At 41.7% G+C, this 27,708-nt stretch overlaps 1 protein-coding gene across 1 annotated transcript in view; it reads left to right on the top strand.

Annotated features, from left to right (window-relative positions):
* The first annotated feature begins 6,473 nt into the window (after positions 1 to 6,473).
* The window catches only part of si (sucrase-isomaltase (alpha-glucosidase)), a 67,562-nt gene continuing 46,327 nt past the window's right edge, over positions 6,474 to 27,708 (top strand). Inside the window, exons 1-16 of the mRNA XM_053422751.1 lie at positions 6,474 to 6,591; positions 7,349 to 7,446; positions 7,570 to 7,690; positions 8,924 to 9,033; positions 9,272 to 9,423; positions 12,402 to 12,573; positions 12,952 to 13,051; positions 13,736 to 13,848; positions 13,959 to 14,084; positions 16,584 to 16,715; positions 17,537 to 17,656; positions 20,609 to 20,722; positions 21,538 to 21,622; positions 22,276 to 22,393; positions 24,468 to 24,639; positions 25,965 to 26,081. Of these exons, the coding sequence (XP_053278726.1) occupies positions 6,474 to 6,591; positions 7,349 to 7,446; positions 7,570 to 7,690; positions 8,924 to 9,033; positions 9,272 to 9,423; positions 12,402 to 12,573; positions 12,952 to 13,051; positions 13,736 to 13,848; positions 13,959 to 14,084; positions 16,584 to 16,715; positions 17,537 to 17,656; positions 20,609 to 20,722; positions 21,538 to 21,622; positions 22,276 to 22,393; positions 24,468 to 24,639; positions 25,965 to 26,081 (1,968 nt within the window). The remainder of the gene's footprint in view (positions 6,592 to 7,348; positions 7,447 to 7,569; positions 7,691 to 8,923; positions 9,034 to 9,271; positions 9,424 to 12,401; positions 12,574 to 12,951; positions 13,052 to 13,735; positions 13,849 to 13,958; positions 14,085 to 16,583; positions 16,716 to 17,536; positions 17,657 to 20,608; positions 20,723 to 21,537; positions 21,623 to 22,275; positions 22,394 to 24,467; positions 24,640 to 25,964; positions 26,082 to 27,708) is intronic.

Genomic DNA, 27,708 nt, shown 5'->3' on the forward strand with positions numbered 1-27,708 from the left:
AGACAGTAACAAATGAATAGTGTTTAATCATTACACCCAAACTGACGCACAGTGCATTTGAACAGGAGTTATCAAGGCTTAACAGCAACCGTTGTTAACCATACTCAGTAAGTTATGAGAGAGTGTGTGTGCGTGTGTGTCCTTGTGAGTATGTGTGTGCGTGTGTGTCCTTGTGAGTATGTGTGTGTGTGTGTGTCCATGTGAGTTTGTGTGAGTGTGTGTGAGTGGGCGTTGTACCTGTCAAAACATGCAGCGTAACAGCAGGGATGGAAAACATCTCCCTGAGGAATGATGCAGCAGAAGCTTGGTGTGTGTTTATGTGTGTGTGTGTGTGTGTGTGTGTGTGGTTTGAGTTGTGCATATGCGTTCTCCTATTTATTCATGCCCTCCTTCCCCCATAGGGGCGCAACATCTGTGCCATGCTTATAGGGAAAGCTGCATAATGGGAACACTTAGATAGGCCACCTGCATATTATGGCTTGTGCAGCCATTGGTATCTCAGAGTGCAACACCACAGCATAACTGCTTGATGACTTGGTTGCCTATTGAGGGACTATATCAACAGAGTGTTATGCTGTCCTTTCTTGAGCTTAATGTTTGTGAGGCAGAAGGCAAAGATAATAATTTGTCCATCACTAAACTTAATACTGTGGCAGCAGCTTGACTGCACCAGGAAGTATCCATCGACCATCCCAAGCCATGTGACAACATAAGCCAGGATGGGTAGATGACGATGCAATGGGAGACCGACGCGGTTCAATGGGAATCATATACCAATAAAAGCACAAATTAGCACCCCTTTTTAAATGCGTGATATACACCAGCCCCTGTTTTAGATTTTACATTTAATTCGAGCTTTGAAATCAAGCAGTACACTGCACTTCCCTGGATTTGCTGGAATCCCAGCCAACATGGATCCCAACGACCAAAAGTGAACCGCTGTTTTATTTCCGCTCCAAAGTTGACTTCAGCCTTTTGGAAGCATTCGTTCACAACCTTGGAAGAAGCAGAAGCAACTGGCACTGAACAAACCTCATCATCAGAATCCACTTGTGTAAACGGTATTTTTCCCTCAGCTGCCATGCATTCTGGGTCATGCTGCCAGAGTGTGTGTGCATGTGAATGTGTTTGAGGAGACCCTAAAAATGAAGAGGTTAACCTAAAATGACATATTCACCACTGTGGAAGAGACCGATTTCCACACTAAATGACAGTGAGGGATAAAGGTATGACTAGAACAATTTACTCAGCTAAATAAAGAGCTTCGCTTTCTAAAAGAGTGATGGAGAGATACAAATGAAATGTAAAGTGTGTGAGCAGTGAGCAACTCAGTATAAAAACAAACACTCATTAGAAACGTGGAGATATTGTGTTTTGAAAGGTGCTCTACCCACACACTCTTCTGCCAGCTCCGAGCAACACTAACAGGCGTTTTCGTTTTCACATGCAAAAGCCCAGAGCACCAGGTCAATTAGTGGTGGGTCTGTCTTGACTGCTGAGTAACATGTTTGCATGAACTCTAATTACATCCTCCCCCCCTCCCCCCACATTAGGCTACTTGCAGAAAATAGATGCTTGTTAAGGAGGCGGACCCGGAATTATGGGCAACAACCTGTGAGCCTGCAGATTCCTTGTGAAAGACTAGGTGGGGCGTGGTTACATGTGAAGGTACTGCAGCGTGCAGAAAGACGTGGTTATTGTTTCACTCACATTTTGTTTTGCTAATCAAATGTGTTCATGATAAATAGCAGACTCCTTCAAGGTGCTTTCAAAGACTATTATGGACTTGGCACGCGGCTGTTTTTGTACCCTGAATCAACAATGCCCAAGATTGCTACAAGGTCCTTGAACAACGGCACCTGTTCATCTAACTGTCAGACTTTAGGACTTCTTGTCAGTTGAATGGTAAAAGGTAAATGGTTTTGTATTTATATAGCGCTTTTCTAGACTTGATGACCACTCAAAGCGCTTTACAGTACAGTTTTACATTCACACACACATTCATACAGTGCATCTATTCACAGCACTTAGTTATTCTATGGGGGGCCATTCTGGGTTCAGCATCTTGCCCAAGGACACTTCGGCATGCAGATGGGTCAGACTGGGGATCGAACTGCCGACTTTCTGGTTGGAGGACGACCACTCTACCCCTCAACCACAGCCGCCCGACTGAATCAAATCTACTTGTGAACAATTCACTCCTGTCTTTTCATATAAAACAACAATTTATTGTCCTGACAGACGAGAATCAGATGGGACATTAAGGGCGGTGGCAACGTTCACGTAATATCGCAAACAAGTTTTCGAGCTAATTACACCAAAGGTAGATTTGAATTGTGCAACAACCTTGTTCGCCAACGTAGACATCCATCAAAGGACAAAGGCTCATTCAGATCCTGGCGCCATCTAACAGTTATCCCTCTATTCATTCATCCATCCGTCCATCCTCTATACCGCTTATCCTTTCGGAGTTGTAGGGGGATGGAGCGAAGCCCAACCGACAAAGAGAGGCGGGGTACACCTGGGAGAGGTAACCAGTGAATTGCAGGTAAAAAAATAGAACACAAATTTGGTTGGTTATTCAGTTCATTTATTCAGGCACAAGATTTTACAGATGAGCCTGTTGCCCAGGTTGTGCCGGACAACAGCTGAAAATCTCGAAAACAAGGGTGTTGATTGCAGCAGTAATCTTCCAAAGTGAGCATTTATATTCCCATATGGTCAATTATTAATAGGAGTGGCATTTATAACTGGAGAGAATAATTTAGTGTAGAGACACGTAAGGCGGCGAGCCAATGCCATATAAATATCAGCAAGAACATTTATTATATATCCTTGAGAATGTTTTATTGTGTTCCAAGAAAAGTAATCAAATGCATGAAAGGAGATCCATAGAGGTACATGAGCTCCGACGCTAAACGTCACCGATAGAGAAGACTTTTGAGTCTAGTGGTAGCCTCCTCAAAGCAAAGAGAATTTACTTTAAAAAATGATTACTCAAATCTTGATTTAGTCCGATTTGTTATTAGGTAATTCAAATGCTGACTCTCTGGAATGGTGATAAGGCAAAGGCAGACGCATGAACACACGCTTATAAACTTGGTCAGTTGGCAGCTCTCAATGTTGAGTGCCCAGGTTTGAAGTGAATGGATCAATACAGGAGGGTGAATTGCCAATTTCAGTTTTTTCTATTGAAATTGGCTGGTGCTGCATTCTAGAGGGAGAGCACCTGAAATTGGCAGTGGCAGAGTGGAATTGGATTTGCGCGGACAGAAAGACTGAGGAGTGAGCTGAATGATCAGGAATTAAAAAAAACACACACTTGGACTCCATCACATGCACACACACTCTACCAGGTGTTTTCATGCTATGGTTACGCGCATTGTATCTCAGCCAAACTACGAAGTCATTCATGCAAGCCCTCCGACGCCATGTCTTTCTCACCAACGTGCACCCATTCGTTCGAGCTCAGCCAGATCTCATCTCTGCCTCTTCCATCCTATTTATTTACCATGGAAATCATGCTCGGTGTTGGAAGAGGAGATGATTGCGTCTCTAGGCAGTGAGATTCAGTTGATCCTCTCCATTCTGTTTATTGGGATGAAGTGGACGGAAGCCATCACCAAACTGCAGAGTGGATTTGCATGGATGGATGGATGGACGGATGGATGCCAAAGAAACAGTTCACAAATTCAGCCGTAGCTTTGAGTTCTTTCTATCCTGACGAGCTTAAGTGTAGAGTTTTAAGGATGCGCTAGAATGCAAATGATATCGATCTCTTCAGGATTACAGAGAGAGGTACCTTCCCTGTAATGACTTCCAGTCAGGCCGATTCAGGTCTGTACAGTAAAAACTGTAGCTGTAGCACAAAGCATGTTAGCCTATGTTCACATAAAAACTAATTTCACTAAAATTCAAGCACCTCCAAAGTTCACTAAATCCATCTTTTTTGTATAATAGATACCAAAAGTAACTTAAAAAAAACAAAACACAAGGTGCTATTTTGTGTGAGGCTATAAACTATAAACATTTCCATGGCCCTTTAAGGCTAAGCTATCACAGTAGCTGTCTCTGGCCTAATGAAACGAGAGAGATGGCAATATTCTCACCGAACCGAAGAGAGTGAAAAAATTTATTTCCCGAAAAATGTTAAACTAATCATTTACAAAAGTACTTTATTGATGAGTGGTGTAGAGCCGATTATCCAAAAGGCTGAGTCGCTTCAGGTTTACACAAAGAATAGTGAGCACATGATTTGCCTGTGATCAAACATGTTCAGTGCAAAAGTTGGCTTCAGTATCATCCATTATAGAGTGCAGTTAAACAGATATGACTCTTTAAGGCACTATTAAGCTTTAAGAACAGTGAATTTATTATCATGATGATGATGATGATGATGATATAATTACCCGTTTGCTTTTCATATCTAATATAACCTGTCTAATAAATGCTGTCAGGTCAGTGTGTGCATATGTGTCAGCAATAGCGAAGTGGTGATGTTGTCACAGGGGGGTTAAAGATTATTTTTCGATGAGTCACATCTTATAAAACAACAAAATATAGGAATCATTTGGTTAATTGTAACGATACAAACATACACACACACACACACACACACACACTGCATACATGCGTGCAGTGCGCAGTAAAACCTGATTGCATGATTGTAACACTCTGATATGGGGATTTCGGGAAGCCAACAGACTGCGTATGGTCATCTGATATTTTATGGCTTTTGGGGTCTACATGCTGAGACTATAAAACACACACACACACACACGCTAAGCAGTACAAGAGTGGTGAGCTTGCTTTGACACCAATACATGACCACAAAACATCCCGTGCATTATAAGGTTCCGTCTCACTTGAACTCAGAGGCACTTTGCCTTGAACTGTGGAGAGAGCAAAGGTAAGACTGCAGCTGCAGCCCGGCAAACTGTTCAACTGGAGAACTCATTTTCTCTTATTACATTTCTGTACATAAATTAACATGTCATTTGTTGACCATACTTTTTTTTCAATATAATTTAGAATGACAGATTGATTGTAATAACTACAGTGAAGTGAATACATTTAAAGAAAGCAATCAAATCTATCTTGTGTTGCACTAGACGGACGTTAGTTTTTTCATGTGTGTTCAAACGTTTGCAGCTCTCAAATGTCTGAATCTTTTTCTCATTTATTCGAACAGATTGTCACCGAGTTTATTATGTCGTTCCTCTACAGAAAATGATCTATTGTAAAATGCAAAGCAGCCTTGAGGAGCATAGGTCTATGGAGGGGTCTGAATTCTATTTCTTATGAGTTTTCTATTATTTATTTATTCATTCCAAGTCTGCACTGGTCCATACATTTTTATGCCGGTCTTAAACATAATTACAGGTGACAAACTACCTCTTGGGAGAACATTAACTTTTACGGATGTGTCTCAAAGCGACCGGTGGAGCTAAGGTATTAAGTAAAAGTTCAAAGGAAATATCAGACAATATTTTAAACTGCTTGTACCCATGGAAATGTGAGCAGAGCAGCTATAAAGTGCCCCAGACTAGTGTTACGAATGTGTCCGTGTGCGTCTGTGTGTGTGTCTTTGTACATATCAGAATGTCTGTGTGTTGGGAGAAGTAAAACGATATGGTCTTATGGGTGGACGCTATTTTTAGGGACTTAGCCCAGAAGAGAGAGCGAGGCTAAAGGGTTTGTGCTGTGTGAATCTGTGTGTGTCTCCGTGTGACATTGCATGTTTTCCTGGAGCTTTTCAGTGTTTTTTATGATGTGCAGCTGATTGCGAAAAACACAGGGGGCACGCACCGGTTTGGCTCTGTGTCTCTGTCTTTGCCCTCGCCTGCTCTTCACAGCACATTAAACAGGATGGCTGTATGCCTCTCATTCCCCCAAATAGACACTCACACATACACTCACACACATTCCCCTTGTTTTCGTCTCCAAAGAGTACATTGGAGTGACGCCTTATTGCTTGAGTGATTTGATGGGTGCCTCGGCAATAACTACATCTGGCTAGTCAGAGAGTTTTGTCAACTCCTCGTTTCTCTCTTTCAAAATTGTGTTAATTTACTTCTTTGATTTGTATTTTCTCCAAAAGTTATTGCAAGGAACTTGATGTGTGTCTGTCAGATCTCTGTTTGTTACATGTGTGGTATTTTGTACATGAAAGTGCGCGTGTTGGGATTGGGGGATATGCAAACAAATATAGATAATTGGCAACCATCAGCTTATTATGGAAAAGCTGTGACCACTTGTGCAGGATCTCACTTCACCGCTCTGTGCGCAAATATATGTGTGTGTGTGTGTGTGTCTCCTGCCAAAAGGCCTCATTAAGCAGCGGGGTTTGAAACCTTTGAGACCTTTGAGACCTTGCCTTTAGTAAACTTTGTGTCATTAATGACTGTTAATGATGTTGGCCTTTGTTATCGAGGCGTGCTTCTCCATGGTTACGTGTGATTTTTGTTTCTTAGATGGCGAAAAAGCATTTCTCGGGTTTGGAGGTGATCCTCATGGTCATGTTCGCACTGATGTCTGTGGCAGCCATCACTCTTATTGTTCTGTTTGCCATCGGAGAACCTGGGAAAATAGGTTGGTGAACACAAATATGCAGATATTGTATATGCAATTTTGTATGTGTTATATGGAGCACTGACTACTACAGATCAGCAGAAAGCTGGACAGAAGTGCATGTAATGAATTAATAACTATTTTTCAAGTACATATGGGCCTGCCGATGAGTTTGTGTGATGTTGTCATGTAGTCAGTAGGTACAAACAGCCTTGCAAATATATGGCCCTAGGTTTTAATAATAAAAGGGTTGTTACATATGGGAAACAAAAATAAGAAGCAGTATTTTTTCACAATTGGCTGGTAACTTTAGTACTTTTATAGCTGTGTCACAATTCCGTCTACTTGGACCCCCAACTTCGGAGGACAAGTTCTACCTGGTCCAAGAAGGAGGCGTTCTTCGTGTGCCATGTAGATCAGCTAAGGCAAAACAAAATTAGACGGTCTGGCCTATCAGCACTGAATCCTGTGATAGGTCGGGCCAGGAAGGATCAACCTGTTTAAGCCTGTTTAAGTTTCTCTGGGATGAAATAAGTTTAGTTGGCCCGATTGAAGGAGCCTTTGAAATGGGATAGCCTAGTGGCACCACTCTGATTCAATTGGTCTTCAAATTCAACCTCCGAAGGATGCAGCCTCTGGATTGAGACACAGCTATTGTCTAAAAGGTTTATGAATACAATGGCTTATAAACAGACTGAATACTAGTAACTGACAAACAGGATTTGCACTTACAATTTCTGCAATAGACCTGGTCTAAACTCTTTTGTTGTAGTTTCAGGAAATACGACGGAACCGTCGTTACCATTTGTTCCTCAGTGTCCAAATATTCCCCAGGCTGAAAGAGTGGACTGTTTCCCCGATGCAGGAGCCTCAAAGGTATGCACGACTACTATTATCCAATAGTCCATGAACAGAGTGGGAAGCTGGAAATTACCGTCACTAATGGTGCTGTGGATGTTGATAATAACAATAATAACAGCAACCGTCCCACTGTCACAGCTGGCATGTGAAAAACGTGGATGTTGCTGGGCCCCCCTGGATGATATCAATGTTCCCTGGTGTTTCTTCCCAAAAAACCACGGATACACAGTTGAGTCAGTGGAGCAGCCGAATCCCCATGGTAAATCCCCTTTCTCCTCTCTCCTTCTCGTTACCCTGCTTTCTCACTCATGTGCTAGCTGACCGGTGAAAACATTTGGCATTCAGTCTAGCCTATTTTTTTCTAATTCTATCCACTGCACGTTCCCTCAATCTGTCCATCCTCTTCAAATCATTTTTCCCTCTTCACTCACTTTGCCTAGGGCATAGTTTTCTGCGAAATTTGACATGGATGGCATATCAGAAAACATGATTGACTTTGCGCCATGAAGACTTTTCCATTTTCTGCTTGACTTCACTGCCCTATGTGAACTTGAATTAGTCCATAAAGGCAATAAGAGACATTGGACATTTTATAGTCCAATTTCTATAGCATTAGCTAAGAAAACATCTTTCAATGAAATGTTATGCATCTGTTTGGGGCTTGTTTTGTGTTACAACAGTGGTTTAATTGAAAAATGCATAACTGATATACAGTGGTAGATATTATTCAAGTAAGATTAGAACCAATACATAAAATACATGAAAGCATTCCTTCTTTTTTACAAGTTAAACTGTCTTCAAATATTCTCCATGCATTCTGCCGAGGTGTTGCTCAAGGCTACTATGCAAATTACCAACATTTACCTTAGAGGCAGAAGAGCTGTGTAAGTGAACTGCACCCTTTGATCATACTGGTAAATGAATAACCTGGGGATATATTTGTGTTTGAATGGATTCCCATTCCAGTTTATCTGTTCTTATGTTTTGGACTTTTCTATGGTTGCAGTTCAGTCATCATAGATATTCATTGTGATTAACCATTTTATCATTCGTATAGTGTTACGACCAATTGTATTTTATCATGATGCCTTAAAATGCAAGTTTAGTTAGCTTGAAATTTAGCTTAGTTGGCAAAATTGAAACACCTACTACCTTCCCAGGATTCTTTTCTGCAATGTGTTTCACATAGAAAGGTAAATATTATACAGAGTTAACCATACCACACACAGACCTGTCGGCTTATAAACCAGAGGGGTGAGTACTTTTGTTTGTACTGGGATGGTTCGGCCCCGTTGGTCGATCTGTGTAATACTTGACTCAGTTCAGCTCAAAGATCTAAGATCACAGGTCTATAGAAACTTCACGCTCATCCCGTTTCATATGAAACCATTATAAGTGAGGCCACAGGTCTTATCAGCCTGAGTGATTAAGAGTGTTGTTCTTACTGTGTTGTAACCTTTACCCTCATATCATAATGTGTTTTGAATTGCAGTGATGAATGCCAAGCTGAAGAGAATGGCCTCTCCCTCTTTGTTTGGGGATGATATACCAGAGCTGTCATTTCACGCTGAAATGCAGACAAACAATCGACTCAGATTTAAGGTACATGCCGACACACACCAACTCTCTCACACAAACACATCTATGTTTTGACGTCATAGGAAATTATGGTCCATCCAGTCAAGTCATATTAATTTTAAAAGCGTTTTTTTTTTTTAAATCAAAGCGTCTTTAACGCCACTGCAGCTGAGCAGAAGAGGACAGATATAGCACAACAAAGTGGGGACACGATGGCAGGGGCCACTCTCACGCTGCCTATACTACTGTTTCCCTTTCCCAGATCTATGATGCCCACAAGCAGAGGTTCGAGGTCCCGCATGAGCACGTGAGCACCCTCAAGAGTGAGCCGTCCAGCCCAGTCGACCACACGTTGGAGCTCTCCCAGAAACCCTTTGGCCTTACTGTGCGAAGGAAGGAGAACAATAAAGTTGTGTGAGTGCTCACTGTGCAGTTTTTCCACATGTTTGTGTTAGGTGCAGAGGGAGGCTGTGTGAAAAGGATGGTGCCATTACTTGCCATGTGTACGGAGATGCTGATAGAAAAGACAAAAATCACATTATATGCATTGATTTATGCTTATTTAAAATCAACTGCTTTTTGTGGGGATTATATAGAACTTCAGAGGTACATGAGGACATTCCTTCCTAGAAGTTGAAACACTACATTTAGCAGGAAGGTGAATATTATGACCATCCACCATATTAACTGTATAGCTGTTCCTGGTGTCTCATCTGTCAGCGCCCAGGCTTCTCAAGCTTACTGACTTGAGAATTGACAGTTGTCAATACATTAATATGATTTGTTGACGTTTGATGCAATTATGTCAGAAATCCTTTAAGGTGGTGTGTGTAGCCACCATATAATCACATTCCTGTGCATTATTCCCACGTAATGATGTGTGACACCTCCCCTGTGTTGCAAGTTAGTTCACCACGGCACCAGGTAATTGTGTGTCCATGTCAATCCACGGCACTCTTGTTGAGCCCTTGGTGACATTATGGCGATCAATCACTCCTCAGAGCCCAAGCTGCTCTGCTGTTTAGGATAAGGATCATTTACAGCGTACCACAAATGTTCCTGCAAATTTCTCTCTCATCGAGACGACTCCTGTTCCCTCTCCAGGAAGTTGGAAGCCACAACTCTTTACAAAGAAAGTTTTTACTGAGATGTATTTATTATTCAGACAAACTTGAAATTCTTCTCATGCATTCTGATCCTGCGATTTCAGTTTTGTCTGTACAGCAGAGTTAAATATCCACACTACATTGAAGTTAGTTAGAGAATCATTGCTTTGTCACATGAAAACCTTTGGCTCATCTCACTGACTTGCATCACTCACCGGTTTGCATGAAGTGCGATTGTTTTCTTTTTCAACACAGCACGACCTTGAACCAGAAGCAGTGAGATTGCCCTGAAGATTAGTTGAAGAAGATTATAGGCTGTCTAGAAATCAGAGAGGTCAATTGTTATGTGAATGACAATTATCACACTTTATTTAGTGGTGTATATTTTATCAAGATTTAACAAAAATCCTGTCAGTCGATATTGATAATTATCAGAACAAATTTCTCACTTATTTCTTATACGTTTAAAGAATGATTTCTGCTCCTCAGTGAAGGTTGTGACTTTAAACTCCCTTCTTCTTTAAGAGCCCAGAATGACTCAATAAACACTTAATATAGAGCGAAACTTTTACAAATCTAAAGTAGATAAATTGCATTTTTTACTCCTCCTCCCTGTGCTTTCACATTGTAGAAGTGTTAAATCAAGACATATTGGACATTTGTTTTGTTGTTTTTATGAAACCTAGATTGCAATTCCAAAAGTAAAATCTTATCTGCATTTACTGTACACACCATGACTTCAAAGAAAGTTTAGTGCCATAGTCTCCCAATGGCTGAATTACAAAGAACCTCATAACATCAAATGAAATGTAAACATGTAAAGTGTTCATTTATTTATTAGCAGAAAGTCCCAGCATTGATCTTGTAGGACGACAAATCCACTATTTATTCATACATTTGTGCTGCACGTGCCTCAGCAGCTGTTTTGCTGTTATCAAGAGCAATAGTTCATTTTAAGGTTTGATAACCATTTACATAATCTGTTACTCACAAATAGGATATAACCACTACAGCATAAAGTACTCAGATAACAAGGTTTATAGTCTTCATCATCACAATTAATACTGCACTGGATATTTATTAACCAAGTTATCAAAGTTTTATTGATGGTGAGATTCGACATCTGCTTTTTTGACCTATAGGCCAGTCTGTCAGCCCTGTCTGCTCATACATATTACCCCTTCTGCCTGCCCCTTAGCCATTCCCCTCCTTTTTAGCACATTAGCATGTAGTGTTAGTGTGTCCGAATTATTGATTTGACGGAGGGGTAGGGGCTGTAGAGCCCTCGAAACTGAGATTTTGTCAGACTCACACTTCAAACCAAAATTAAGTATTTTCTCCATTAATAATGATTTTAAAATTAAGATAATGATTGTAATATCTTAGTTTAACATTGTTTCAATGTATTTGTCATTTTAACCTAAAAGAAGAAATTGTTATTGCATGACAATCTCCTATTTTTAGATCGCTTCCCCCCCTCTTTGAAGGTACAAGATGCCGTTGATTCAACATGCATATAGCAGCGAGGCTACTGAACTTAACTGCTCCTCTAATAACAAAGCATCCAGGCAGGGTTGCCTACAGACCCCTGCTAGCAGCCTGAAGCAGTGTGATTTGGATTTATACGGGAAATAATGCAGGGTATCCAAACTTTTCAATTTCCATTGGATGAATGGAAAATGTCATCGATTCACCTGCATTAGCGAAGATGGCTTACTTAAAATCTCAACAATGTTATTACAATGGCATCCGGCAAAGCGACAACTACTGATGACATAATAGCCTCTTGAAGTGCTGTCCCAATTCGTAGGGGAAGATATCAACCACTAACCCTTGCGTCTCCATTTCAAGGGGCAAGATAACCCTCGGAGTTTAGGGGTAGGGAGAAGGGGTTAAAATGGGATTGGGGTATTATCTAATCACCACGAGGCCGATGGAGGGATGGGTGAAGTGTTTGAGTCCACAAAACACTTTCGGAGTTTCAAGGGTAAAACGTGCTGCTGCCAAACCCAATACAATTGAAGTAACTGGGGCCCTTTCTTCAAACAGCTGTATCCAGCCAGATTAAGTATTTCAAATATCAATGTATGTTTTGAAGGCGAGAGAAAGGCTAGCCAGCGGGTTTATTAGAGCTTGATGGCATGGTTTGTCTCCTCTCCCTTTTTTCTTCTTATAATATAACTCCACCACATCTGTCCACCTCACACAGCTCCAGCTCATCAGTGCATCTTTTGCTTACCAGTGTTGGTAACCTGTTCTGTTTTTTATTTTTATGAATGCATACAGGTTTGACACTACGATGGCTCCTCTGGTGTTTGCAGACCAGTACCTACAACTGTCGGCTAAGCTTCCATCCCACAATATTTACGGCCTGGGAGAACATGTGCACCAACAGTATCGCCATGACACAAACTGGAAAACTTGGCCCATCTTCACCAGAGACGCTTTCCCTAATGGGGTGAGGAGTACTGTTCCCTATAAATCTTCTATGATATTGATTCATGAAGAAAAGCGTGTGCATTCACATTTATGTCATAAAGACAGAGTATCTGTACCTCTACATGTGCTATAATGCAACTGCTCGTGTGTGTGTGTGTGTGTGTGTTTGTGTGTAGCAAGTGTAGTGGCATATGCATGTTGTGTAAGTGGCATGTTTACACGAGGTCCCTACTTGTGTTTTCTCCTTCCCAAAGGGTTTATAATTGAATGTCTTGTAAGCTGATTAGGCAGCGAAGTCACCCCCTCAGCTTCAATACATCTCCCACTTCTCCCTCGTCTGACTCGCACTTCTTTCCCTTTATCCCTTCATCCCTCCATCTCTCCACCTTCCCTGCAGGGAACACATAACCTCTATGGACACTATCCTTTTTTCCTCTGTCTGGAAGATGAGAGCGGAAAGTCATTCGGGGTCTTCCTTATGAACAGCAATGCTATGGGTAAAGAAACACACACACACACACACACACACACACACACATTCAAGTGCACCTGCGGAACAACAGACATACACCATTGCATGCAGTGTGCAAGCACAAACACAATTTGGATGTCCTTGAGAGGTGCAGCTTCTTAAAAGGACATTGGGGAAAGGTGGCAGTAACATGCGGGCATTAAAAAGAAGAATGCACGGAAATGTATAGTATAATACAAATAAACACAGGCCTGCAAATCATTGGGGAGAGGAGAACCAATTGCAAATGGTTCCAGGGTTTTCAGTTAGGTGCCTCTCTTGTAACACAAATGGATCTGCTGTTGCCTCAATCAAAACATTGTGCTGACACATCAAAGAGAATATTGCAAGGCTGCTTTACTTTATGAAGGAGATGACTGAAAGCAGTGGGAATGCCTGCTGACATGTTTCTCTTGCTCATGTCTATAGTCTCCCTGTACAAACGCCCTTTTTACCTCTGATGGATTATCTTGACTGATAGGAAGGTCTGTTGATTAAAGTGGGGGTCCAGAAGTCCTCCGGAGGATGAAAAAGATGAGAAAACTTCTCAAAGTAGAGGGTTTGATGGTTTACAACTTTATGAGGGGGCATTTGAGGGTTGTTTTCTTTGTAAAGTACAGAATCAAGTTTGTAGCATCCATTCCTTTGCTGTGTGGTTTGCTTTGTTCAGAGGTGACCTTGCAGCCCACTCCAGCTGTGACATACAGGACGATTGGAGGAATCCTCGACTTTTACATTCTCTTTGGGGACACACCAGAACAAGTGGTGCAGGAGTTCCTTGAGGTGAGTAATTAGTGTTTTCATCAAAAAAAGAGGAAAAACATGTGGTGCATGTTTGCTGTTCGTCGTCTTGGACTATTAGACGCATCAATATGTCCCATCATGCTCTCCAGCTCATCGGCAGGCCCGTCATTCCTCCCTACTGGTCACTGGGTTTCCAGCTTTCTCGGTGGGACTACGGCAACCTGAGTGAGGTCAAGACAACCGTGGAGAGGAACCGCGCCGTGAGCCTCCCATATGTAAGCTCCAGCCTGCACACTTGACTTTCTTTAGCTTAGTTTATGTTCTTGGCTGTTTGCAGGAAGTATGTCTGGCAATCTGTGCCCTCATTTAAAACTGATATCAAGACTATTGCTTTTTCCTTTTCCTCACATTCTATTGAGAAAAGGTGGAACCATGTTCACATACTTTATCGGTTTTATATTACAATGTTATGCTTTATATTTTATGAATTCCAGGTGTACATGCCCTGACACTTTCACACTTAATATCTGAACTCTATTTTTTACCAACATTGAGCGTAAAAATCATACCTCAGTTAGATGTGAGTATTGTTGACATTTCAACAGTACTGCTACTCATCCCAATACTGCAGTATACTTCTTTGTTTTTTGTAAATGTTGAAAAGAATATATTTTTTAACAGTCATTTTGGGGCTGCAGGCAACCTACAGCACAAAAAGTCCTGCATTCATTTTTTTTTTTTTAAATCAATATTTTTACTTGAGGTAAATCTTTCTCTTTGACTCTCTCTCTCTCACACACACACACACACACACACACACACACACACACACAGAGAGAGAGAGAGCTGCTCCCTTCCCTCGAACACAGGCTCCGAAGGAGAAATCTTTTTTTAACTCTTCTGTGGCAAGAAAATCTATTTACTTGAATTGAGAGCAGAATTGATAATGTCTGAGCTTCTCGATATTACAGTAATAATACCAGGTTTTCGTAACCATCCTTCGACTCATTGCAAGACCTGCAGGTTCTCCAGTCATACAACCTCGCCAGAGACCCTATTAGAAACACAAGATCATTTTTCTCATGAAGTTACAGTCTATGAAATGAGGCTTTCTCCATATTATATCAATAATTTTGGTGCCATGCAAATTGCAACAAATAGAGGGAAGTTGGAGGAAAGCAATACTTCAATACTCACTACTGCGAGGTTCCAGAAGAAAGAGCCTTAACCACTACACTCTCTGTGAAGACGTGACGTGAAGGTCGAAGCAGGAGTTCAACAGGCAGCCAGAGTGATAGGGATGCCCTTTAGCTTAGACGGGGTAATCCAGCTTTCTGTCAAATAATGGAGAGTCTGCTGGGCTCTATAGGTTCAGTTCCAGGACCACTATTTTTCAAGCGTCACTGAACGTTAGCGCTGATCAAAGATCAATCGACTGAGCTCCTTCCATTATATCATTCATCCTGATCTGAATGTTAAAACTGCTCCAACACTTGAGAAGTACCAGTTGTGGTTGACATTTTCTTGGGAGTGGGCCTTGCTGCTTATCTCCGTCTGGGCCTGTTGACAGAACTGTACGAATCGTCTCGTGCCCAGAGCTCTGGTGTTTTATGTACCTTTATTCCTTAATTACTTAACTAGACTCCTAAACCTAATCTTTATATGTCACCATAAAACACGTTAACTGTATCACAGTCCACTATGACAGCGCCAATTAATGACTGTTTGAACTCGGTCTTATCTAAAGATCAAATACAAACAAATTTCCAACCCGTCTCAATATTTCCATCTGCTAATCTCCAATCTCTCTTTCGTATCCAAAGACATTAGGAGGCAGCCGCTTCCTCTCCTGCTTTACTCAGGGACATATTTGATAACCATTAGATAGACCACAGAGGGCATTATCACATTCCCTCTAATACGTCTGGAACTGATTACCATTAGGGGAAGGAGCTGGCAGAGCCTTCCAAATCCTCTCTTCTATCGACATGGTGGAGATTTTGGCAGACCGACAGACAGAGAGCAAGCATGAAGTCACACCCTGGCAAATAACAGACGAATGTGTTAACATCCCCATTGTCATTCCAAGGTTCAGCAGCACATTAGCCGTTATACTGTGTTAGGAGGATGTGTTAAAGTCATACTGCAGATGCTCCAATTTTTGGAGTTATTTGAAAGAAAGCAAAGAAACAGAAGCAACAGTTTCTTTACCGTTTATGTGTTGAATATCGAATGACATAACGTATTTCAAATGACATAACCTATTCATATAACATAACGCCACGCAGAAGAGGGGGGGGAGTGATCTTCCCTGCATGAGTCTACCTCAGTCTGCCCTCCCCTTCTCTACTCTTCTCATCTCATCTCATTATTATATACCAACCCACTGTCCATCCCTTTACTGGCTATACTAGCCCCATGCACAGACTTTATCACTACATATTCTTATATATTTATAGATATGTATATTTTATTGTACTATCCACTCCAGCAACACAAGAACACTTTCCTACTGGACACTGACACATTCACATCATTGCATTCCATTCCTGTATCTGTAAATATGTTCTCCGTATGTGATTTATGTATGTATGTCAGTGATGTGTTAAGTGTACAAGCTACTGGATGATCTAAATTTCCCACTGGATTAATAAAGTATCCATCTATCTATCTATCTATATAACGCTTTGTTTTCCTAAATTGCATTGATATTAATAAGTATAACATTACACTTGTGCTCCCCATACAGACAATGTGTTCTTATCACCATGCAGGACATTCAGTACACCGACATTGACTACATGGAGGATAAGAAAGATTTCACCTACGACAAAGTCAAGTTCAGTGAGCTACCTCAGTTTGCTGACTACCTCCATGAGAAGGGGCAGAGATACATCCTCATCCTGGTAAGAAAAGCCTTTTTATCCGAAACCTCTTACCTCTATGCCTCCAATGATAACAAATTGTTGCTAGTGAACTTTGTATCTCAGGGTGTGGTTAATAGATCACATTACAGGGCAGATGATTGTGATGATAGCCAAATGATTGTGACGATGGCTTGATATACCAATCCATATTTCCATCCGTATTCTGCCATTTATCTGGTATCAGTCGTGTTTCTGTGGGAGCAGGTAGTCCAGATCTTCCTCCAGTACTTCCAGTATGTTCTGGGTCTATTCTCGTGGGTCTCCTACCAGTAAGATCTGCCCATAAAACCTCCAGTGGAGGGGGCCATGCAAGGGGTGGCAACTCTACTTCCCAAGGTGATAAAAGTTACCATAAGATGGCATATCTGTCTCAACCTGAAGGAAGCAATTCATGGTTATCTGAAGGAGAACTATGGCCCTTAGACTTGAAGGTGCTGACCCATCCAAGCTGCTTTACACTCAGTTGCAAATCATCAAAAGTAGCAACACGATATTTAAGGCTTTCAAAACTGGATGCACAAGCTGGCAGCACTTTGAGATCCTGACCCTGAAGATGTACCAAAGTGGCCAATCCCGGCGGAGGCCAACACTTGATATGCATTCCAGCTATAATCAAGTTTCACAGCTTTTTATTCAGCTACACTAACTTATTGAATAGGTTATTACTACAATGTCAACTGTTTTGAAGAGAGTCATGCTATGTAGTTTGCAATCAATGCAGTAAATTGTAGTTCATCCACAGTTTTATCTTTCATTGAGTTTCTGTTCTCTCATATTAACACACGTGACTTTGTACCCAGGATCCTGCGGTAGCTACCAGTAAGCTAGTTGGGAATGCACCATACGGCTCCTATGACCGTGGGACAGAGAAGAATGCTTGGGTAACTGAACCAGATGGGAAAACTCCTTTGTTGGGAGAGGTGAGTTGAATTTGGGTACAACACAATGAGTTCTTATAGAAATTTAAGCAAATACACACTACAAATACACACAATATAAAGATCAAACTCAACATTGACTCTTAAATAAGAATCAGTGAATGGCAACTACATTATGGTTAAGATAAGTGCGAGAAATCACTGAGCTTGTTTGCAATTTCACTTTTAATGCGTTTTTTAAACAAAGCCATAGTTCTTGAACGAATAAGACTTTACCAACACCAATGTCTTCAATTGTGAGATTTCTTAACCAGATGTATATTTATTTCATAAATTTGGAACCCTAACCCTTTGGACTCAATATAATCAAAAGCAAATGGATGTAATATACTGATACTACTTTCTGTTTTTCACCAAAAAGATCTCGGCGTCAATTTTATTATTAAGAGATGCCAACCCAAATGTGCACAGGGCATTGAGAAGATATCATCATGTTCACTGCAGGTTTACCCAGTAGAATCAGTCATTTAATATGGGGAAATGGATGTTACTCATTTATTTAGTGAGATTAAAGATTCAATGGGGTCAAATTCATCCTAAACGTAATAGGATGGTTAAATCAGTCGAGGTAGCTGGAGTTTTTCTGTAAAATGAAAATCAGAAAGTTGATTTGAGCCACATCACGATGTTGGTGTAACAAAGATTGCTGTTGAATCTACGCAGAACCTTGTTGATTTTATGACTCATAGAAATCTAACTGCGCTGAAGTTCGGCCACATGCTGTGCCATTGAGTGTTAGGGCCTTCACATTCGAGAATTCAAAAATGCAACATGACTGTAAAATAGATTGCACGTGAATGTGTGTCCCAATCAAACCATAATATTCTCCCGATAGAAGTTCGACCCAGATGACGGGTTTAAGAAGCTCTCCCCCCTGCAGAGAGCTGAACACAGGGGGGTTAAAGTTTGTTGCTCCCGCGCTTTTATAGTGTTGCTTTTGGATTACACACACGATTAGGTCCAGTCCCCTCTGTTAATCGCTTTTTCATGCTGTTTATAACGGGTCAAACATATGCATTGATTCCATGTTGGTGTTTAATCTTAAATGTTCTGCATCAGTACGTGTGTGTGTTTGTGTGTGTGTGTGTGTGTGTGTGTGTGTCTACATGCAAGAGGTAGAGAGAGCAAATCTGTCTGAGTGTGCATCTGTGTATTTCCATCCCTCTAAATGTGAAGCTAGTCTTGGTTTGTGCTTTATATGGCCACGTGTGATTATAATTGATTCTCTTCCACCTGCCTCCCCTAACCATATCAAATCTATGTGTGCCTGTTTTGAAAACATGAGGGTCTTTGCAAAATGACCTTTGCGGTAGCCATGCCAGTGATAAAGGAGATGCAGCGGCATGGCTGATATTTATTCTGCTTTTAAGACGGCTAATTGGTTGCAAAGATAAGGATAAAAGCCTTTTCTGTTGCCCCATATGTTTCAGCTTGCAAGTGAAATCATAGCAAGGACCTCACTCACACAGATCTGTTCTGAGCACCGAGGCAAAACTGGATGGGAGTAAGCAGAGCAGCTTGGAATGAAAAAAATATATAAATACGTAAAAAGGAGTTTGCAGGTTTACAGGTAGGCACGACAAGACAGAAACAAGGCAGAGAAAAAGGCAGGTGCAGGCAGACAGACAGACACAAATAATAGATTAGAGGGATATGCACAGGGAGACAGACTGGCTGTCTTTGTGAGCGGATTGGAGAGTGACAGGCTGGTACACAGGGAGACAGTGGGAGGGAGACACAAGAGACAAAAAGACAGATTATCAAGTAAAAACTCAAACAGGGACAGACAGGATACTTTGAAGAACAGGCAGAGGTGTAGATAGGGACAAGTTGGAGAAGGGAGACGGACAGGTAATGACATGGATATGCAGAGTAACAGAGACACAAGCATGAAAACAGCCAAATGGACGTAAAGATAGAGGGTGAAAATGCTGCGAAGGCCAGCACATTTGTTCAAAGTGTTTACTGGGCTGTCAGTATTGGTAAGCAGCTGGAGAGGTTAAAAAAGAAGGAAGACATGGCTGTAAAAAAGAAAAGCGGAAAAAGTGCGGTATACTATCGATAATCCGTGACCTTGGACTTCAGACCACCTGCCAAAAACATCTGCCTATAAATCTGTGTGCAAGTGTGTGTAAATATGTGTGTGGACACGTGAGCGTATATGAGCGTGATTCATGTCTTAGCCTCAAACTGGGTTGTAAAGTTACTGGCGGTGGAAGTAAAGGTAAAAGATAGCTACAGTGGAGCAACCTTGAGACTTAATATGCATTGCGCTCGAAAGACACATTCACAAACGTGTGTGTGCACACACTTACACGCACACACACACACACACACACATCTATAGAAAATATCCGCTTTCTTCCTTGGATTAATCATTTTTCTCAATACATGTCATTAAGGACGACTTCTAACACAGTCACGTCTGGAGATTTCTATTGCATTATCGATTTCGCCTCTCCTCTGTTCTCTTACTCGACTCATCTGTCTCTCTATCCCCTTTCTCCTTTGCCATCTCTGTCTCACACACGCACACCAATCCCACCCCCTCCCTCCCTTCATCTCACTTCTGTCCTCTTTTCTTTGTCATTTCCACATCTCTAAGCGGTTTCTCTGACACTGCTTCTTTCAGTTTCTCCTGCGGAGCTCGCTACGCCTACGCCATCTTAGCTGATCATGCCCCATCGTGCTGTTTCACATGTAAAGTATTGTGTAGGCTAGCTTCCTGTCTACACAAGGACAAGCTGTGTCGGCTGCGTTTAAATAGAATTTTTAACGACATCCACTTGGCCAAAACAAAAACCTAAAGTGAGTGCCTGTCAGCGAAGAAGCTCTCGCAGGGGATGCCAGGCTAATGAGCGCAGAGTTTCATTCCCGGCAACTGTTTGAAAGGTGCTTGTAAACACGCAGCATCTCATTGTCTCTGCCTTTCAGGTGTGGCCGGGAGAGACAGTGTTCCCAGACTACACCAGCCAAAACTGCATAGACTGGTGGGTTGATGAGTACGAGCGGTTCTCCAGGGAGATCAAACACGATGCCCTCTGGATTGTAAGTCAATGTTCCTCATGCTAACCATAAATTCAGAAACTGACGTTGCTCTGCAGCCAGCTGTCTGCGCACAGGGGGGGCAGACCTGAATTTTGTCCGTGGCCATTACTTCACCGTGGTCTGAACAGTGAGCTCATACACAAAAACGGGCGAAATTTATGTTATACTGTTAATGATTTCTCAGCCGTAAGTATGGATTGGGCTCACTCATTACTCTGGCTGTTTACTGCAGTCAGCACAAATCCCCATCTCACTTGAAAAACCTCAGTTAGCCCAGGTCATTTTACCAACATGAGTCCAATCCTTGGACCCCTGTATGAAATGATTGATGGGAATATGTCTCCTTTTCAGGATTTTAGTAGAAAAATGTTTACTTCACAACACAAGTTAGCCTATCTTGAAAGTTTGTCATTGGAGATGAAACAGTGAGCATTTTGTTTCATGATTATAATGACCAGAGTTATCACGTTTATCAGTATAATTGCTATTCTGTTAAATGTGCCAAAAGCAGCCAAACTTAATACAAATACTATTCCACCATATAACATCATATCAACTGGGCCACATCAACTTTGAAAACAGAGGCCTTTTAGATTGTAAACCAACTGACGTCAGGTTCAACAATTTCCTGAACCTCACAAAAATATAAATAATGATTTCATATAGTTACACCGGTATATCCACTGGTTACACTGGTAAATCTTCTCTACTCTGGCTCTGAATTTTACCAATGTATAAACCTGTAACCATTTCATACCTCAGAGTGATTATTAATATACATTTCTTACTCATATTGACGTGTGATGAACTTGCAGGACATGAATGAGGTGGCAAATTTCAAGCAAGGGTCGAACAAGGGCTGTGCCGATAACAAACTCAACTATCCTCCCTTCACTCCAAGTAAGACACGATCATTTCATGTTCTGAGTCGTAGTGATGCTCAATCTGTGCTGCTTGTAAACAGTTTAAGTTGCTGCAATAAGGCGTTTCTATTGTGAATGCTTAGTCTTTGCTGTATTTTCACTTTGACCTTACAACACAGTTGTCAATCAACAGTTAGGCCATAGTGCTGAGGTTACGGAAATACAAGGAGATAGATATTGCCACAGTCCTGCTGCTCGTAGCCCAAATGCTGAGCACAGGAGGATGAATTAGCCACAACGGATCATAAAGTAAGTTTAGGTCCAGAGGAAAACTCATCTAAAGTAGTGGGTCCCTGGTGAAGAATTTTGAAAATGACTCTTCTGCCACGTCTTCTATTGGGACTGTGTCTCAGACAGGAGGATCCTAACTGGGAAAGGCATGCTCCCCTGCGCCATCATTTTACTGGGCTCCTCCTTAGTCATCCTCTTCTCCATTTGCTCTTGTTGTCCCTCATTTCCTTATTGTCCCTTCTTCCTATTGCAGTATATATATCAACTTCTCTCTCATTCTCTCCGTCTCTCCCCTTGCTGTCCTTCCCTCAACTGCGGCCTTTATTTTGCATTCACTTTATACCTCCCCTCACCTCAACCTGTTTCTTTGCCTCACTCATCTTCTCTCTCGCCCCCCAGGGATTCTGGATGAGGTGATGTACAGTAAGACTCTGTGTATGGACGCCAAGCAGGCCTGGGGGAACCACTATGATGTCCACAGCCTGTATGGCTACTCTATGGTGCTGGCGACTGAGAAGTGAGTGCATTCCCAATCGATGATAGAAGTAGTTTGGCCGGGCTTGTGCAAGAGTATAGAGGCCAACTTGCTGCCACCGCTTCAGAGAAATGGGGCACTGGCAAAACCCAAATTGCAAAGTGTGATGTGAAAACACAAACTCTCGGGAATCAAGTGTTGTTAGAGTCAGAGGTCCTGGGAACAGAATTACGCAGCTGACATGCAGAAGATCTGTAGGTTCGGTGCAGCGTGATGAATTACACCAGCTGCTAAATCATAGCTTGTGACTCTTGCAGACCATTTGCAACTTGGATCCCGCGTGATAAGTGAGGAAATATGTGTTAATGAGCCTGACTCCCAGGGTGAGAGAATGGATTTCTCATTTGGGTCCGGCGTTGAAACAGTATAAAGGTCCCATTACTTACACAAACCTGCACAGGGGCATTAGTATAACTAGAGGATGTAATCATTGGCATTCTGTGATAAAGCAGGTTCAAGTTTGTTCATGCTCCTTCTGAAGATACACAGGCAGGGTACCCCCCCTCAGGGTATGAAAAAACATTTGGAAAATAAGAATATGGGCAAACATCATATATCTCACACTCACACTCACACTCACATTCACACTCACACTTACAGTCACACTCACACTCTCACACACACACACACACACACCTCTCTTCTGACGACTCTTCTATGTGGAAACCCATACGCACCACTTAAATGGTACAGAGCTATAAACCGCAGTCTTATAGAGGATTTATATAGTTTCCAAACTATCAGCCATATATATATATATATTCCACACAAGGCTAAAGTTGGCAATGGTTGCAAATGTAATCCGCACTAATGCTGATGGTATGGGAAAGTGCATCAATTTGGAAGCAGCACACACCTTCACTAATGGGTGGTGCCAGGGGTAAGACTAATGAATGGTCAAAGTATTGATAACATTCAACTTTCCCAATAGGTTACCCATCTCATGTCAGGAGGAGCTGCTTTGCTTCCCCTGCACCCGCCTACTGGGTTATTCTGCATCCATTTTTTGCTGATTCATTGCTGCCGTGAGCTGATAAATGTACCTCTGATGTAAAAAAGTTAATAAATTAATCATTGAATTTGAATAAAATGCAAATGTAACTCTTTAACCTTTCCCTGTTTGTACTCTCGTCATAGCATAGTACATAGTCAAGAAAAGTTTCTTTCACAGTGATGTTATGACAATGCTTTATGTATTTCAATATGAGTGACATCTACAAAAGGTTGGCATAACATTTGGCTCCAACGCATCCCAACGATATCCTTGGATGTATGTAAGCAGAAAAGCCATTCAACAATCATATTTGGCTTTTATGATGTGACCAAAGAAATGTGTATTCAAAGTGTGGGCTTTCTGCTGGTACCACTTCGGCAATTACATTATTGTGTGATCTTTCCCAAAGTCTAATGAATATGTGTTACTGGATCCCGACTCTTGGTTGTAAAAAGAAAACATACACTGACTACAAAATAAAAGCAGCTTGTGTTATTCATTGGATGTACAGAGGGACAATATTACCTGTGACGGACACACCTAAATGTATGCACAAAGGAAAACCTAGCATATAAATGGTTGCATGCACACAGGCAGAGGCATAGATTTGCATTGGGAACAATACCGGCCGTGTGAAGTGGACTTGCTGACTCATTCCTTTGCCGCCAAACCAAGCCCTTTCGTCTCCTTTCTCTCTGTCCACTAATTGAAATGTATTATTGGCAGGAGACACATTTTGTAAACATCATCAGGGTTTTGTATTGTCATGGAAATCAATGCTGCATCAATTTCCCTCATCTAACACAATACTGTACAATAGGGGGAAGGACAAGCACTACCAGCTCTGGCTGTATCCCCATCTCATCTCATATCTCTTCATCTGGCTCCACTCTGTGAGCGTGTTTGTGCTCGTGGGTTTGATATACGTCTCTCCCTGGTGCCATTTAAATATCTCGCCTTCGGTGCCGAGGTCCTTCTTTATCTTAATGACCTCTTTCTCTCTCCACCGCTCCCCGACCCTATTCTGCATCTGTCCTCGCTGCTCCCCTCTCCCTCCCACAGAGCCCTGGAGAAAGTGTTCGGGGAAAACCGTACCCTGATGCTGACCCGCTCCTCCTTCCCGGGTGTTGGGAAATATTCGGGTCACTGGCTGGGGGACAATGGCGCCAACTGGAACGACATAAAATGGGCCATCCCCGGCATGCTCGAGTTCGGGCTCTTTGGCGTTCCCTATGTGAGTAGCGAGCGATCGCAGAAGGGCAGATACTGTTCAGGTTCATCTTAAATACAGAGAAAAGAAGGAACAAATACTTTATTTTACAGGGTTGCCATGACAGGGCTTACTACTGGGACAGTTTTTCACCTGAGCCGCAGATTCAAACATCACATCATAACATTCAGTGTTAACATTTCACTTGAGAACTATTTTTGAGCCTTTGTATTTGTATAGTAAAGTTCTGTTTGTTGTTTTTCGGAGTAACCTTCTTAAATTGAGGCTGTTACAGTTCATATGCAGTTATGTCTTATTTTTTATTTTTTTATTCCGTTTTAATTCAGATTAAAAAAAATGACCCAATAAAGCTCAATAAATATTGGTTCATTTTTAGCAAATTCCTATTTGCGTTGGTACTTTAAGACCTCATCATTCAAATAGATCTTAACATGCACTTCTGGCATCCACAAGTTTCCCCCTCTTGCCTCTTTAAATAGGATTCAGCCACTAATTGAGATCCATGTTCAGGCGCAAGCATAAAGACTGAGGGGCAGGCAAGAGAAGGAGATCCATTAATACATCTGAAAGAACAAGACCATGTTAAAACACACACACACACACACACACACACTAGAAAATGCACTGCACATTGCACATGTATATGAGTAGAGCACAGAGCCCAAACAGTGCACATGAAACAACAGGGAGGGGGTCAAACAGATGCAATCCTCCGACTGTGCACGTCAGATGGTCTGATGGATGTCAAACTGATTTTAGACTCTACGCCGCATACATACACAGACACACACACACACACAAAGAAAGGGAGTAAGAAGGAGAAATGGGATTTGGATCGATCCCCTCCCATTGAGTGTGTTGTAGAATGTGGCCGGTCGTAAACAATAGAAAGGAAGCAGTCTCCAAGGAACCGCCTTTGACTGGAATCTCTTTCTTGGCCTCCCCTGTGCAATTAATGTAAATAAAGATCACTGCCCACGCCTACTGGCTGCCTTGAACAAATTGATAAGACATCAAAAAAAGACATTTTGAAAGTAAAATATGCAAGATCATGTCAGTGGCCCTATTGTTTTTACAGCTGGATAGGCTATTTATTGACCCAACACAATCAGTTGTTTGTTCTCTTTTTTGAAATTTGGAATAAAGAGCTTCTGTGGTCTATATTCACAAGACAATCTCAGGCTAGAACCCACAACATCCCCCTTTCCTCCATCTGAAATGGAATGCCAAGCGTATGATTCCAACATATCTGAAGCAACATCTCAGACCCAGGCAGAAATGTACCGTTGCGGCTGAATGTCAAGCTGTCGTCCCTGAACGTGTTTCAGATCGGAGCTGACATCTGCGGATTCTTCGACGAACCCAGTGAAGAGCTGTGCCGTCGCTGGATGCAGGTGGGAGCCTTCTATCCCTTCAGTCGGAACCACAACGCCCAGGGCTACAAGGTACCGGGAAGTCATTTTCATATTACACTGTCAGTTTTTAGATTTATGTATCAGACGGCCATTGTTTGGTCTAAAGCGCTGCAGGGTGTACCCTTTATTTCACAACACTGCATAGGTGTTAAGACTCCCAGTGTTTAAAAATAGAAAAACTTCTTTCAGTATCCATGGAGATTGTCATCACACCAGCTCTGGCAGAGTTGTGTTATAAAATAGGAGCAGCAGGACATCTGATTCGGGGGTTTAACACAGGGGATGTTAGGTGCAGAAAAAATCATTACAGAGTAGCTGCTGTGGATATTGGAACATTTGAGCCCGGAGTGAAACGCAGCTAAGAAGCTCAGTGCCAGACTGATACTCATCGAAGAGGGTGACATTTTTACACTTTAGTAAAACGATAATGTCAATGTTAAATTATGTCGAATTACCACAGTATGATGTGCCATATGGCTTCAGACCCTTAACAAACCTTTGAATTGGCACTGTTATCTCGTCTGCACCCGCCACCTCTTTAACTCCAACTGTGGCTCTGGTTGCTTGTGGAGCATCAGATTTTCCGACTGTGGAGCTGCTCATCTTACATACTTGGAATCAAACCGAGTGAGATTTATGCTGAATTGTTTAGTTTTTGTTTATTTGAATGTTTGTTTTACTTCTAATGCTAAAAGAGAAAAGGCTTCAAAGTATGACCAACCAATGATTCTAACGCTTTCCCTTATTAACTACTCAAACAAACAGGAGAGGCTGGAATGTAGAAAACATTTAAATTCCAACAGAGTCAATCTTGCTCGTCAGCACATAAAAAATTTGCCTCTGGGGCAACAGACAACATTATGGGGCTAAGGGAGTATAGCCTGCGTACTATATCCAGGCCATTCTCTCGTCCTCCATTAGCCATTTTAAAGTCCGGCTAGTTTCTTTTATCACACGAGTTGAAAGTTTATCTTCACAAAAAACAGACACTGATACTTTTTGTAGGTGCTTTTGGTCCAGACGACATTTTTGCTAAACTCTATTAAACATCCAACTGCTAATGAATGCAGATACATTTAATAAAACCGATAGCCAATGGATTTCAGTAAATGTGATCCAGCTTTTTTCACTCTCCACAAGGACCAACCAAAGCCTGCTCAAATGTGATTGGTCATAAACATGTAGAATACGTTTATGGATTAAACGGAGCCACCGGCTTTGCTCTACACTCTGACACAATAGTTCACAGAACCAGAGTAAGAAACTACTGCACAGTTTATGAATGTAATGTCACCTAAAACCTCACAAACCAATGTAGTTTAAAATGTCCACAAGGAGGGTTACTTCTCAAGGTTGGTCAAGCATGCAAAGGTTTTCAGATCAAAACCATTCCTTGCACTTTTATTTTAAATGTAACCACAGCAAAAAAGTGTCATCAAACCCTATCCAATCCAACATAACATCACTTTCACCAGAGCCACATTTCTCAGGCAAGGTTCCTCATGTGACATTTCTATGCGCATTACTGATGACAAATAGCACAGCATTGAGGTTGTGGGGGGGATTAGAATGAAATGGTGGTGGGGCGGGGGGTTTAGTTGCTGGACAATGAACATGATGATGATGATGAATTTGAAGTACGATTTCCACTAAACGA

Source organism: Pleuronectes platessa, chromosome 5 (assembly GCF_947347685.1).
Source record: "Pleuronectes platessa chromosome 5, fPlePla1.1, whole genome shotgun sequence".
Lineage (NCBI taxonomy): Eukaryota > Metazoa > Chordata > Actinopteri > Pleuronectiformes > Pleuronectidae > Pleuronectes > Pleuronectes platessa.